The sequence below is a fragment of the Camelus ferus genome, chromosome 1, assembly GCF_009834535.1.
Source record: "Camelus ferus isolate YT-003-E chromosome 1, BCGSAC_Cfer_1.0, whole genome shotgun sequence".
In the NCBI taxonomy this organism is placed as follows: Eukaryota; Metazoa; Chordata; class Mammalia; order Artiodactyla; family Camelidae; genus Camelus; species Camelus ferus.
The window spans coordinates 21,685,749-21,700,477 of record NC_045696.1 but is presented as its reverse complement, the minus strand read 5'-3'; the positions used below and the strand labels follow the sequence as shown (position 1 = coordinate 21,700,477).

Genomic DNA, 14,729 nt, shown 5'->3' with positions numbered 1-14,729 from the left:
CTATGAGTTGCTTACCTCTTGATAATTCGCTGTGATTTCTGGTCTTCTCAGTCAAATATTATTGTTTCAATGTTAATGTTTCCACCTGAAATTCAATTCTAATATCCCATTCACGTGCAAAATATATGTACAAAACACAACCCTTCCCTTAGGATCATGCTGTAGAATCAGCTCTTCCATAGCTTTTCTCCTGTGGACTGAATGGTTGTGTCCCCCTCAACATTCATATATTGAAACCCTAATTCCCAATGTGATGATATTGGAAGTGGGGTCTTTGGGAGATAATTAGGTCATGAATGTGGAGCCCTCACAATGGGATTAGTGATCTTTTAAGAAGAGACAGGATGTTCTCATGTTCTCTGTCTCCCTCCACTATGTGAGAATACAGTTAGAAGACAAGAAGGGGCTCTCAGAACCATCTCATACCTCAGACTTCCAGCCTCCAGAGCTGCGACAAATTAATATTGATTATTTAAGACAACCAGTCTGTGGTAAGCTGTTATAGCTGCCCTGACGGACTAAAAAAGCTTGTCAGAAGAAGTAAACCTGCCTCTATATCTGTATTTCAAGAGGACATGATCTTGTATATTAAAAATTCTAAAGAATTCTTAGAAAACTAATAGAGTTAATATACAATTTCAGCAAGGCTGCAGAGTACAAGATCAATATGCAAAATCAATTGTATTTCTATACACTAGCTAAAAACAATCAGCAAGTGAAATTAAGACAAAACAGACCGAAATTCAGAAAAGTTAATTATCTCCCACAAGTCCACTTAGTTAATAATAAGTGGCAAGTCTAGGGTGACAAACTGTCTCTTTATCTCTAATACCCTCTGTGTACTTTTCAGTATTTCATGAATATATAAAAGAATATATTTCTTGAAATATTTTTACTTGCCTATTTGATTACTATTTTTCACTTAAATTCATTTACTAGTTCATGTTTAAAAAAAAAAAAGAATATCTGAAGAGACTGTCTTGCATTTAATACTGCTCACTTTGAACCGAAGAATGACACATGCGACTTTTCTTTTGGTTTATGAATTAAACACGAATTATACCTGAATCGTTGCCAAAAGTGTGGTCAAAATTTGGTCCAGTCAAGGGAGGAAAAGTGTTTCCCTGAACCCTTTCCCACTCATTATCATCATTTAGATCCTGGACCCAGAAACAAAAGCCATCCTCAAAATTACAGTTGATTTTCTCATAATCTGTGAAATAAAAAAAAAAAAACTTCAGATTTAGTCTACAATATGACTAATTATAATAGATCGAGATGAACATAATATAAACTCACAGTTTATAATTAAGTGGCATGCATAAAATTATTTTTTAAACTTTATTTGACTGTTTAACTCCATTTAGTTAAAAAAAAAACCCAGCTTTTTGTTGCCAACTGTGTTAATATGTTTCTTATGCCCCACTAGGGCTTTAGCAAAAGCATCTTGTTCTTACTCTTTGATTTTTAAATCTCACCTCTGTTGATTTACCCACATAAACTTTGTCCTCAATTTTTGTCTCTCCCTTTTTATTTACTAAATGTAATATTCTGGTTAAAATTAAGTTGATGTGGAATATTATCAGAGTTAGTTTTATGCTAATTTTTTTTACTTTGAATACTTGTATATAAAAGTTTAGTTCAATTTTCCTGTTAATTCATAATTTTTCTCAAATTGGTTATTTGATTGTTTTGAAAAATGTTAACTATTTTCTAATTCATTTCCTTCCAAGTATCAGGTAGAGGTATACTTAAGAGATACTCATTAAAGAACTTGCATAATGAAACATATAATGATCTTGTTCTGGAATTTTAGGTTCTGCTACTTAAAAAATTCCATTACAGTTTTAAAGCAACTGAAGATTCAAAGGCTGAGGAATAAACAGTACTTACTATTAAGCTCTGTGCTGTTAAATGCAGTATATGTTGCATTAAAACCAATATAATCATTTTCATCAGATTCTATAAGAAAGGTGGCAGTAACTTGGTTGGAAAAAATCCTAATTGTGCCAGGGCTCTTTTCCCAGAGAGAAGCTACAAAAGAAAGTAAATGACTGTTATATTTATCTGTTTATCTATCTGTTGATCTGTCCATCCATCCATCCATCCATCCATCCATCTATCGATCTATCAAATTTTTTACCTGATCCTATTTGGTTAACTGAAAGAATGTCTTATGATTAATTTATTTAACTAAAACATCTCTTCTCCTATGATAATAATGTTTCAAATTATTACATATATTTGTGGTTTAAAAACTATATTTTTATTTCTAATTATTGGTTACATATACTTTAAACATATTTAAAAAAAGATGCATTTCTTTTTGAAAAAGTTCCTATAAGAAACACACAAGTTAAACAGCTATAAAACAAAAAGTGAGTTTGATTCTGTCAGGTATTTCCCATGCCACACTAACAGGGGCTAAATTCAATCACAATAATAGAAATAAGAGTATTCCTTTGGCTTTCTATGACTGTAGGACCTCAGAAAAGTACCAGGCAACTTAAAGATGGTACAGAATTTAATATTGATTTCATCACTTTTCCATCTTGATTCTAGCTACAAAAGGTAATATCTTTTTAGATTTTTGATTCTCAAATGTTAGTATAGTGCTTGGGATATAAGGAGTACTCATATGATGATTTATAAAAGCATTGCTATATAAAATTTGCTTTTATAAAAATAATTATTTAGCACATACATTCTCAAAGTGGGTGATATTTCCTCCTACGGGGTAAAAATTTGTTCTCAAGGGCAAAAGAATCTTAATTTTTAAACGTATAAAGCTCAGTTATTCATACAAGACATAAGCAGGTATACAGAATATCTGAAAAATTAAAATTTAATGGGGGAGCAATTAGGGAAAAAAAGATCTAAAAATTCCTTAGTGGGAATGGTAATAAAAAAAGATAAGAAACAATGGTTTAGCATTTTAGTTTGATGGTTTGAACTGGGCATCAAATTCAAGTTTATGAAAAGTATCATGCTTGCAAATTGAAGACAAAGCACCAGTGTTACTTACTGAGCTCCAAAGAAAGATACTGTCATAAACTACTGAAAAATTCTGTGCTCATCATATAGAAATTAGTGAGAAAATGTGATACATGCACGATAATTTCAATAAAATCGAATGGAAAGAAAATCGTGAGCAAGCATTGATTCGCATCTTTTCCCCAGTAATGCTGTATGTCAGTCTTTCAGTATTTTCTCATGAAGAACTACATTGGTTATTCATATTCCTTCCACTCTCCTGTATAACTGTGTCATCCAAATGATTCTCATATTGAAAATCTTTGTAGTCCATAAATGTCTAGTTGCTTAAAGGATGTGAATATTCTAGAAAATTTGCTTCAAACCTATCTGCCTCTCTTTCTTGCTTTCTTTTTTAAAGCAATGGAATTTGAGGGGACGGGTGGGGAGAAATGGCTACTGGTTCAATAGCACTCTTCGTGGTTGTAATCTGTTGGATTCCCACGTTGTCTAATGTTATTGCACTAGTCTAGATAGTCTGGGGTTTATGTCCTGAGATCCTTTAATATGCTTCAAAGATACACACAAACTTCTGGAAATGGTGTAGAATATTTGCATCTGTAGAGACTTCATAAAATTTTCATCAGATCCTTAAAGTTGTGACTAGAAAGAGTCCCAGACCACAGATCCAGTGGAAGGAACATATCTTATGCATTCAGGAAAGTAGTACAAGACAGTGGTTAAAAACAGAACTCCAGAGGCAATGTTGAGATTTATTTCTGATTCCATGTCTTATTAGACTTCTCTGTGCCTCAGTTTTCTCTGCTTTGATATAATAACACCTTCTATAAAGATTTGTGGTGAGGAGTAAATAAGTAATTTCCATATGATAGACTACCTGGTTTATAGTAAATGCTCAGTGAATGCTAGCCATTATCCCTCTATCTCCCCCACTGGATTGTAAACCCTGAAGATGCAGAGATTATACTTAACACCTTCTGTGCCTCTGCCATTGTGTCAGAGCATGGGCAATTTGTCATCAATATTTGGGTGCATGAATTAAGATGTGAGTAAATAGAGCAATAGAGTTCGCCTACATAAAAGAGTCATCAAAGAGCTGGGACTGGAGTTAAAAGAAAAACCAATTTCCTAATCATTTCTAAAGGCTGGATTTTTCTCTAGCTGACCCAATAAACTTTCAGGCAGTAATTCTTTAAGAGAATCCGGTGTCTATTACTAAAATAAACAATACTTCTATCGATATTAAACTTGCCAAACAGCCACATTTAAGTGTGAGTTTACTCATTTATCTTCTAACAATAAGGGCTCCAGTGAATAGGTTTTGCCAAAGAGGAAAGCTGGGAAGTATAATTAAGACACAGGGGAATTTGGAATGAGGGCAATGGTCAGGGATGACAGACTTTCCACAGAGTATAATTCAGCAGATCTAGCTCGAAACTGTTTATTTTATCTAATTTATAGGAGAAGAAATTCTGCCATTGGATTAGCTTCTTTGTGAATTATAAGAGATTTCTAACATATTCAACACATATCTTTGAGTGCTCACTGTGGATCTGGTATGGTCTAAGTGCTGATGACCTGGAGAAGAAGTAACCAAGTTCCCCATTAGCCTCCTAGAAAGTTCAGATTAGTGAATTATATTAACAAATTACTTTGGAATTGATAGATGTGGGAGAAATGCCATGGGAGTACTGAGGAAGTAATTCTTAATTTTCCCAGGCACTATGTCTGGGGAATAGTCAAGAGCCTCCTGGAAGTCCAACACATTAAGCCAGTTCTAGTCAAACTTTTCCGTATAACATAACCCCTATGAACAGAAGTGAAAGCGTACTTCTAACCATACGTGAAAGTCTTCTAATAAAAGCACAAATTTTAACGAAAATGCTGTGAAAAATGTTTGCATCTACTATTTAGTTCTGTGTCTACAATATGATTATTTTTGCTGTAGGATAAATTGACAATTCAGAAAGATTCAGTATGTTTATTATGTATCTTCGGCTATATCTATGCACACTTTTGGTTTTAAAAACATGGTCTTAAACTGTTAAGCTCCAATAATATGGATATGTTGTTAACAGTCCTTTGGGAATGGAATAACAGCTAAGCACTTAGGAAGGAAAGAATGGCGTAACTACACACACACAAGTGCATTTTCTCGGCTTGGCAATTTGAAATCAGTTTCAGTGTGCTGACACAGGCTGTCTTTCTTTGAGGATGTGCAAAAATATCTATGCATTTTTCTGAACAAGGAGTTAAAGGAGCACATTTACCATCTTCTACCACTTCCATACCCAGTACAGATAATTATTACCACCAATGAATTGAATATTGTACCTTCATCAACACAACTTAAAGAAAACATTTGTGAACTAATTATCCTATTAATCTATTCTGATTTACCCCAGTTTGCACACTTACTTGGAGAAGACCCTATTTACTCTATACAATCTGTCTTTATGAAATGCCCACCTTCCTCTGAAACTTTTTACCAGATAAACTTTTTACATCATGACTGTATGTAAAAACGACTGAAAAATGCCTTTAGAATTTGTTTATACTGACTTATGCCTTAATCAAGTATATAAGAACTGTTTATGGTACTGAATACTTTTATTTTCTTATAATTTCTTTAGAGAATATTGTTTTCCTTGATTTAATTAAACTATGTAGACATTTCCCATGCGATAAAGATAATTACATTATTTGAGATCCACATTCTGAATTGTAATTTAATGAAAGTAAATTTGTATACATCTCTCACAAAAAGAAATTGCTAAAATATTTAGAAAAAAAGATGGGATTGTGAATCAAGAATGAAAGTATTATTTCATTATCAGCATTATTACAAAATTAAATAATTTTAGAATTGTAAGAAATGCTATTGCTATCCATTGATTACATACTGTAATACCATGATATATAAACTGTTGGTTTAAATTTAAATCAGCAGATACTGGGTTTTACAATATATCAGGCACATGCTAGATGTTGGAGGTAAGGAATTTTTACCTTCTTGTCTTTAAAAAAAGTATTATTTTTGAATTTAAAAAATGTAATTTTAACAGGCAATGTCATTTCTCATATTTTTCCAAGTTAAATGAAAACAATTAAAAAACTTTAAAATATATTTACATTTTTTAAAAAGTTGTTATAATTTAAATTTCTTAGATTTTTAGATTTTCTTAGATTTTTTTTCTGTTTTGATATTCAGTTTCTTTTTTGCATTTTCACAATAATTATTTGTGCATTATTCACATCGCTACACCTTATGATTTTAAGATTTAGTTATGTATTACTGACAGTCTAAGCATATGAAGATAGGTAAAATTAGCATTCAGGCAAATGATATTTGAAGAGAAGGGAACCTGAGGGAAATTTACACCTATCACTTTTGGGCAACTAACCTCTATGAAGTTAGTTTTTATCATTTGTAAAGACTGTAATATCACCTACATAATATGGTTAGGGGGAGCATTTTTTGAGTTGAAGTGTTGAGAACACAACTTTCCATATTGAAAGTGATCAAAGTATGCTAAAACTTATTATTAATATCACCTTAGCCCTTGGAGAAATTTATATGAACTGGCTTATTTGTCCAGATATGTAAATATTTATGTTGACATTAATTTTAAGGAACTAGATTTATCAACTACAGAAATAAATAGATTATGAAATGGCTGGTCCATTCATTTAAGCCAAATGTGACTTACCATGAGTTCATCTGTTTTATGTCTACTCATGATTATATTTGTGCTTGGGGCTTGTAAAGCACAGTGAATAAATACATTGTGTTTGAAGTCAGAGTCTGAGTCTGATTTCTATCTCCAACACTAACTTTGTCGACTTGTGGTCATTTAACTTCATTAGACCTCATTTTTGTCTCTTGTAATGCATACTTTGCAGATTTATTGAAAATACTAAATAAGAACATTCACATAGAGTCCTCAGTATGATAAGTCCCACCTTAAAAGCACCTAATAAAAAGTACATATTATTATCATATGCTTGGCTAGTTCACAAACCAGTAAGTCAATCAAAAACTTTTATTCAATAGAATCTAGCTTTTAATTACTCATGAGTGCAATGTAAAATCCAAAATTATTAAAAGAAATGCAACTATTACATAAACTTTAATAACAGGTGTCACTTGTAACCTCATCTTAGCTCTGCACTTGACTATTCCCCAAAAGTGTGAGGAAAGCTAGTTATTCCAGGGACTCCATTTCTACATTCTTGCCTTCATCTTTATTTTATTCCTTGCTGGAATTTAACTCCTACTTTTACTGGCTACTATGAAGAGGTCTATGCATTTGGGGACCAGATGGAATAACGTGGGGTAGACACACACATATCATTAGTGCATTCCCTGCCTCTTCTCAGTTTCCATCGATGTCTATGTGCATAATGACAAATGGTTACATAGTAACAATACCATCCACACCTACCATTTACAGAGCCTACAACCTGGTCTAATTGCTTTACACACTGTTAGTAATAGTCCTGCAAGAGACTGAGAAGCAGAGTGCATACTGAACAATAGAAAAAAAAAAAGAGATTCAATGTTGAAGAAAAATCGTCATTTTTTAGGGTTTGAATTTTGTTTAATGGGGAGTAACAGAAACAAAGCATAGTAGAATTCCACCTGATTTTTAAAGCATCAGTTAGAAGAGGATCATGTGAAAGAGTAACTATTTTATTCCTAAGAAGATTGATATCATAAAGCACTAAAATATTAATTTTTATAATGAGTAATGAGGACTAATTTTGTTTTCCTTTCAGTAACTTAAAGTACAAGTTCACATTCAGTTCAATATCAAAGGGAAAACATGTCATTCCAAAAAGTTTTCCACACATTTTCATTTTGATAATGGAGTGTTATTTGTTTTAACTTACCTCTTAAAATCTTGCTTGAACCCACACCTTCATAAATATTTAATACATCTGTATAATATGTATTAAAATAATCGAAGCTCAATTTAATGGAAAGTCCTTGTTTTACTCTGAATTAAAAGCAAAAAAATAGATGATTACACTCTTAACAGTTGGTACAACAGTTGGTATTCTTGAATTTGGATGTATTTTTCTAATTGTGATAAAAAACACTTAACATGAAATAGACATTCAATACATTTTTAAACATATGGAACATTATTTTTGACACAATAAGCACAATATTCTATGGCAGGTCTCTAGAACTTTTCCAATTTGTATGGATAAATTCTGTATCCATTGAACAGTAACTCTCATTTTTTTCTCTCCCAGCCCCTGGCAACCACCATGCTACTTTCTGTCTCTATGAGTTTGAACACTTCAGACATTTCATATTTATGAAATCATGCAGTATTTGTCCTTCTGTGACTGGCTTATTTCACTTAGCATAACGTCCTCAAGGTGCAATCATGTTGTCACGTATGACAGGATTTCCTTCCTCTAATGACTGAATAATATTCCATTGTATGTATAGACCATGTTTCGTTTATCCATTCATCTGTCAACGGGCGTTTAGGTTGTTTCCACCTCTTGGCTATTGTGAATAATGCTGCAGTGAACATAGGAGTGTTTATCTTTTAGAGATCCTGATTTCAATTCTTTTGGATAAATACCCAAATACGGGATTGCTACATCATGTGGTAGATCTATTTTTAGCTTTTTAGGGAGCCTTCATACTGCTTTCCATAGTAATTACATCATTTTGCTTTTCAACCAACAGCACACAAGGGTTCCAATTTCTCCACATCCTGGCCAACATTTATAACGTTTTGTTTTTTTGATAATGGCTATTGCGATTTTGATTTGCATTTTTCTGCTAATTATTGATATTGAGCACTTTTTCATATGCCTGTTGGCCATTTGTATGCCTTTTTTTGAGGAATATCTATTTGAGTCCTTGGCTCACTTTGTAATTGGGTTATTTGTTGTACTTTGCTATTGAGTTTTGTAGGCGTTTCTTACATATTTTGGACATTAACCTTTTATAAGATATATGGTTTGCAAATATTTTCTTCTATTCCATAGGTTGCCTTTCCATTCTATTGTTTCCTTTGCTGTGAAGAAGGGTTTTAATGAGATGTCCTGCTACTTGCTGATTTTTCCTTTTGTTGCTTGTGCTTTTGTTTCCAAATCGAGGAAGTCATTATGAAGATCAACGTTAAGAAGCTTTCGCCCAGTGTTTTCTTCTAGGATTTTTACAATTTCAGGTCTTATGTTTAAGCTTTGAATTCTTTTTGAGTTGATTTCTGTGTATGGTGTAGGACAAGGGTCCAATTTTATTCTGCATCTGAATATCTAGTTCATATTTTAATTTTCAGATATTCAGTTTGGGGAAAAGGTGTTTAGGACAACACCTATTTATAATTCCACTGTTTCACTGAAGTGTAGGTTAGGAATGTGAATAATTCTTGAGTGCTTCGGAAGTACAATGTTCCCCTGAACTCCTCAGAAAGGAGGAAGGCTGAACAATAAAGCAGAGCAGGGGTGATGATAATGTTAAAGACGGCTGGAGGTTGAAAGGGCTGATAATAGAGAGAGAGATCTCATCTCCAAAGCCAAGAAGGAGACTGAGAAGATACTTGGCTTCAGAGGCTGGCTGTGGAGGCTGCTGATTGAATAAGGGCTCCTGGCCAGGGGCATTGCAAGCTAGGAATTTTGGTAAATTATCAGTAGTACCTTGATCAGTTGGGGAATTGGGAACATTCATCACAAATGTAGTTAGTTTTGAAACCCTACGTTTCATTGCTGGGAAATGTCCATGTGGGGCAAGACCTCTGGCTTGGCAAGCCCTGTATTAGGTTCCTGGTGTGGGGCTGGAGTTCAGTCCTCTAGGAGTGAGGCTGACAGCACTGACATGTCAATGACTAGCAGGACAGCATTAAAAACATCTAGACAGAAACTCAGGTTTTTGGATCTGACCAGTTTTTGGTGCTACGGAGGTGATTTTAGAACAATAGTGAGTTATTACATGTGGACCTCGATCCTGGATATCAGATTCAGCAGTTCTGGAGTGGATTTGGGGATGTATATTTTTAAATACTTCAGGAGTGACTGTGATGTGCTATCAGGCTTGAGGGCCACTGGAGGAAGACAGGTAAACCACAGGAGGAAGACAGGGCTGGAAGGAGATCAGTGTGAGGGGGCAGGAGGTCCTTCCAGCCCAGACCGAGAGGAGGAGAGCACAGCAGATGGTGACAGCTGATTATAAAAATTCCGCCTCTGTTGGGTCTCTTTAACGATGACGAAAGTGAGACCTGCTAGTGAGACCTTAAGGGAATCCAGCATCAAAGGTGGAGAAGACTGAAGAAGAAGAAGAAATAAGCAGCCTTCAGGGATGATTTCTGTTCTTTTGATGAAAGTTTTGGTGTCTCCAGGCAAGAATATAGTTAGGTGTTTTTTTTTTTTTTTAAATGATGTTTTCAAGCTATGAAACTAAGGCATGCAAGAGAAACTCACTAGGAACCTATGTGTTCAGAGGCCCTTTACTTTTTCAAAACAGACAATTGAAGGTAGAAGAGAGAAACAAGTGCATACTGTTTTCTACTTTTCTTCTGATTCAGAAAGACCATCTTTACTTGCAATAAAACACAGGCATTTACAAAGGTGAGATTAATGAGTGAATATTGTATCTGATGTTTTTATAATATTAGACATGGTTGCCTTCTGAATTTTTGAGGGGAAAGGATACTTTTCTAAATGTAACATATATTTTACATTTTTGTATCAATAGTTACTTTTTTTAAAGCCCACTTTAATGGAGCACTTAATATAGTGCTAAGTGTTTTACATTTATTATTACATTTAATCATGATCTTGGCCCCTGTAGTTAAGAGATGTTGAACTCTATAGATACAGAAATTGTGTATCTAAGAGATTGAGTCATTTACCCGAGATCACACATCTTGAATCTAAAGAAGCCAAATCTGAATGCACAGAGACTGTCTCCAGGGCTCACATTCTTAGTTACTGACACTCCGCTACTTGTGGTCTTAATGTAATTCAAAAATATAGTTTAATTGCATCTTAACCCTTTCTCTGCTAGTTTCTTCAACTCCCAAGCTTGTAGGAAACATCACTGTCTTTGCTCTACTTTGATCACAGTTTGGAAAAACAAACTGTCAGGTACAATGCAGTTCTAATATAGTGATCAGTCTTAAGAAGAAAAGATACTTAGATCATTTACATAATTAGTTAAATCATAATTCTATCATGAAGTATAGTATTTATTTAGGGTGATATTTTAGATTCTATGGGTTTTAAAAACATCCCTAGATTAATGGTATATTTCTTAAAATAGCTTTAAAAGTTAAGTAATGAAAAAGGAAGTAAAAAGAATAAAACTGTGTAAATCCCTAATTAACATAGTGTGATTATTACCTAAAAGATGTTACTATTATAGCAAAAATTTATTCTGCTTGCTAATACAACTTCCGTGTAGATTTGACGTAGCTTTGTTAAGAAGTGGATTTGACAATTAAGTTATTATTATTCGGTATTAATAAAACTCCAAAGATTGTGTGAAGAAATCATTGTGCACTTAGGAATGTAGATTAATTAGAAGTTATGTTCTTTCCATGTTCAAAGGAAGTAACTGAAGATTTTTCTAACATTTTCTGCTGACATTTTAGGTAAAGAACAGAATATTTTTCATTTTATTCATGAACAATGATAATAGCCATTTTTAAACCCTTCTTTTTAAATATGATGTGACTATATTTGAAATGATATCCTCTAAATTGTTAATTCTTCACTTGGCAGGAATTACTTAAAATTGCCATTTTTAATACAAAATCTTATCTTCAGCACACAAGTAACATGTTTTTAGAGCCTGAAAACAGAGGAAATTGTGTTCCTATTTATATCACATAACTTACACGGGGCTGAACTCCCAGACAGAGATTGTTTAAACTGAACAGGATGTCCTTCTTTCCCTGAACAAGGCCAAGTAAATGTGTTTAGAACAATCGTCCCTTCATACCTCATCTCATCTCTGGACTATATCTACACAGGGAAACAACCCCTGTGAATCTTCATGGGGCCGTTTCCTATCATTTCTTTGGCAAGAACCCGAGGCTCTGTCGTTTCACCTCCTTTAATTAGCTGTTATATTGATTCCCTGTTTTCTAGTGAGTCATCACAATCATTAAAATAATTACACAGTAGGTCAGATTGGGAAACCATAATCCCATCCAGCTGTTAAGAGAAATGAACTAACTAGAACGCATTTCTCAAAGCGAATTCCACAGAGCACTTGTGCTGAACGCTCTGTGGGGGAAATGTTCAGTGGCTTAATAGGAAATATATACACACATACATACAGTTTACTCTTGGACAGTACTGGCTTGAAATGTGTGGGTCCGCTTATACATGGATTTTTTTCAATAAATGCATTATCCAAACCTAGAACAGAGGGCCAACTGTAGTGTTCAATGTTAAGCATGGATTTTAACTGCATGGGGTGTTGGCACCCTCACCCTCCTGTTGTTCAAGGGTCAACTGTATATTTTTCAGGAGATTTACTTACATCTTGGCTTATTTAAGGCTATGAAAAGTCTTATACTTTTTAAAAGTTATAATGAGTTTATTCCAATGTTCCTTATATTAAATTGAGTACAAATAATCTTTCCTTTGGAATATCTCAGAGAAACATCAAGTACTACTCTATGAAAAATGTTTAGGCAAATATTAAGGTAGATCAGCCATCAGCATTTGACTATTTTGATCATCATAATGATTGGATTACTCAGTTGAATTTAGACTTGGAGGTCAAATGTATAGTAATTGAACTGTTACTCAAGATCCAGCAAACGAGATGAGTACAGGCAGTGTCCCAGCTCTGGATCTGCCATGACCAAATCACACCATAGCAGATTTTCATCCAGATGCAAGCTGAGTGAGAAAGGAACTATCCTGTCGCCAGGATGCAGCTGAGTGAAATACAGTTTCTTGTGATACACAGAAATACATGTGTGCTCTTCATTTTGGGAGCATCTGACTTACGCCAACCATAGGGGAAAAACTGCTATGGAGTCCAATGAGATGGCCCCATTTATCTTCTAGAAAGCAAAATTCCTTTTTAAAAGGTTAAGAATGAGAGAGAAACTTCTTGGATAGGTTACCAGTTGGAAAGGTTTTGCGTCACATTTAAATAGTTACTGAAAACAAGTGTCCAAAAAGTAAACACATTACTAAGGATGGTAAACTTACTGTATCACAGGAAGACTTTATGACTTAAGAATATGGAATAGAAGATGGTATATTACCGTATAATCCACCGGCAAATAATACTTGATTGAGAGGGCTTTGGATAATGGGCAGCATCGAAGGACCCAGCAGATCCAGTCAACAAAAACTTTCCGTCACAAGCTGTGGCTGTGAAAAAATGGCGACTAATGTCAGACAAAAAACGATCTTCGAAGGATTTCTCAAATGAAAGGCGATTCAAACTGGCTAACGAACCTTTATAGAACATGCGACTAAATCTGTATAAAGCTATTTCTCAAAAACAAAATAATCAAATGGAAGTAGATCAAATTTAAAGCTTTAAATCTATTAGCTATTTTCATATATTCTTACATATTCCATTATAGAGGACTTTAGAAAAGCATTCTGTTTCTAAATGCCCGTAGCTAAGTTGCATTTTTAGTATATTCTTCCATAATTGTAAGAAAACAAATATATCTGAATTGTAAACTTCCAATTTAAACAAACAACTATGTTTTGTTTTCTTTTCCCCATGAAATTAGAGCTAGGGTGAATTTCAACCACATGCACCAAGCGACACGTCTCTGTGAAAATATGGTCAGAACATGGCCAGGAAAATGATACACATGGTACAAGTGGCCTGGAGAGAGTCTTCCATTCAGTCTTCTGGACACAACTTTTATCAAATTTCATCACTTTTTCTCCTTTTGTATGCAATCACAATCTAGCTTAATATTTTCATTCAGTATTCCAGTATATGTGTTTTTCCTCGTCAAGACAACTTATTTTCTTCTTTTAATTCTTGCAGAACATTTATTTCACGTACCTCTCTTTAATGTCATGCAATTCATTATTAGTTGTCTTAATTTATGTCTGAGTCATTTCCAACCATATTAAAATCATCTTGAAAGCATGAACCAGGAGTCATAACTTGTAGCTTTTTATTTTATACTTCCTATGTATAGTCTGTGTTAAAAATAAAATTTATTTAATCTTCACAATTTTTAGCTTTTCTTAGGTTATTTTCTGTATACTTAGTTCTGTTGATATCCTATGTTGAATGACTCTTGGAATGTGTGCTTTTTTTTGGTACATTGTTAATTCCTCATATGCCAGACTTGATGGAGGGCCAGGAAATCAAAGAAAGTTACCAAAATTAAATTGTTGCTCCTGGAATCTGAGTTCTAGATTAAACTAATCCTAAATTGGTAAATGGAAAAGCCCATTGTAATGTTACACAGTTATTCTGTCAAGTTATAAAATACAAGCTATTATATGACATCAAACATTTTTATGAACAAAAGGAAGAAATTGAACAGCACATAGAAATCTTGCTATAAATCTCACATATTGGTTGGCTTTTTGCTATATACTTTTTAAAGACACAAATGGTAAAGGAATGAAAAAAAGTTAAATAAATTTTACGATTCAAAGTCTGTTTAAAAATAATGGCCTAGGAAGTAATTATATTGGATTATGATAGCCCAATTCCCAGCAGGAGAAAAAAAAAAAAAAGGAAAAAAAGAACAAATTAAGAACAA

The 14,729-nt window shown here is 33.7% G+C and overlaps 1 protein-coding gene across 2 annotated transcripts in view; it reads right to left on the bottom strand.

Annotated features, from left to right (window-relative positions):
* Positions 1-14,729, bottom strand: part of TMPRSS15 (transmembrane serine protease 15) — a 107,191-nt gene that overhangs the window by 68,110 nt on the left and 24,352 nt on the right. For both annotated transcript variants that reach the window (XM_006184077.2, XM_006184078.2), the window contains 4 exons: positions 13,248-13,356; positions 7,888-7,994; positions 1,894-2,034; positions 1,064-1,213 (listed from right to left, as the gene is read on the bottom strand). In XM_006184077.2, coding sequence (XP_006184139.2) covers positions 1,064-1,213; positions 1,894-2,034; positions 7,888-7,994; positions 13,248-13,356 — 507 coding nt within the window. The remainder of the gene's footprint in view (positions 1-1,063; positions 1,214-1,893; positions 2,035-7,887; positions 7,995-13,247; positions 13,357-14,729) is intronic.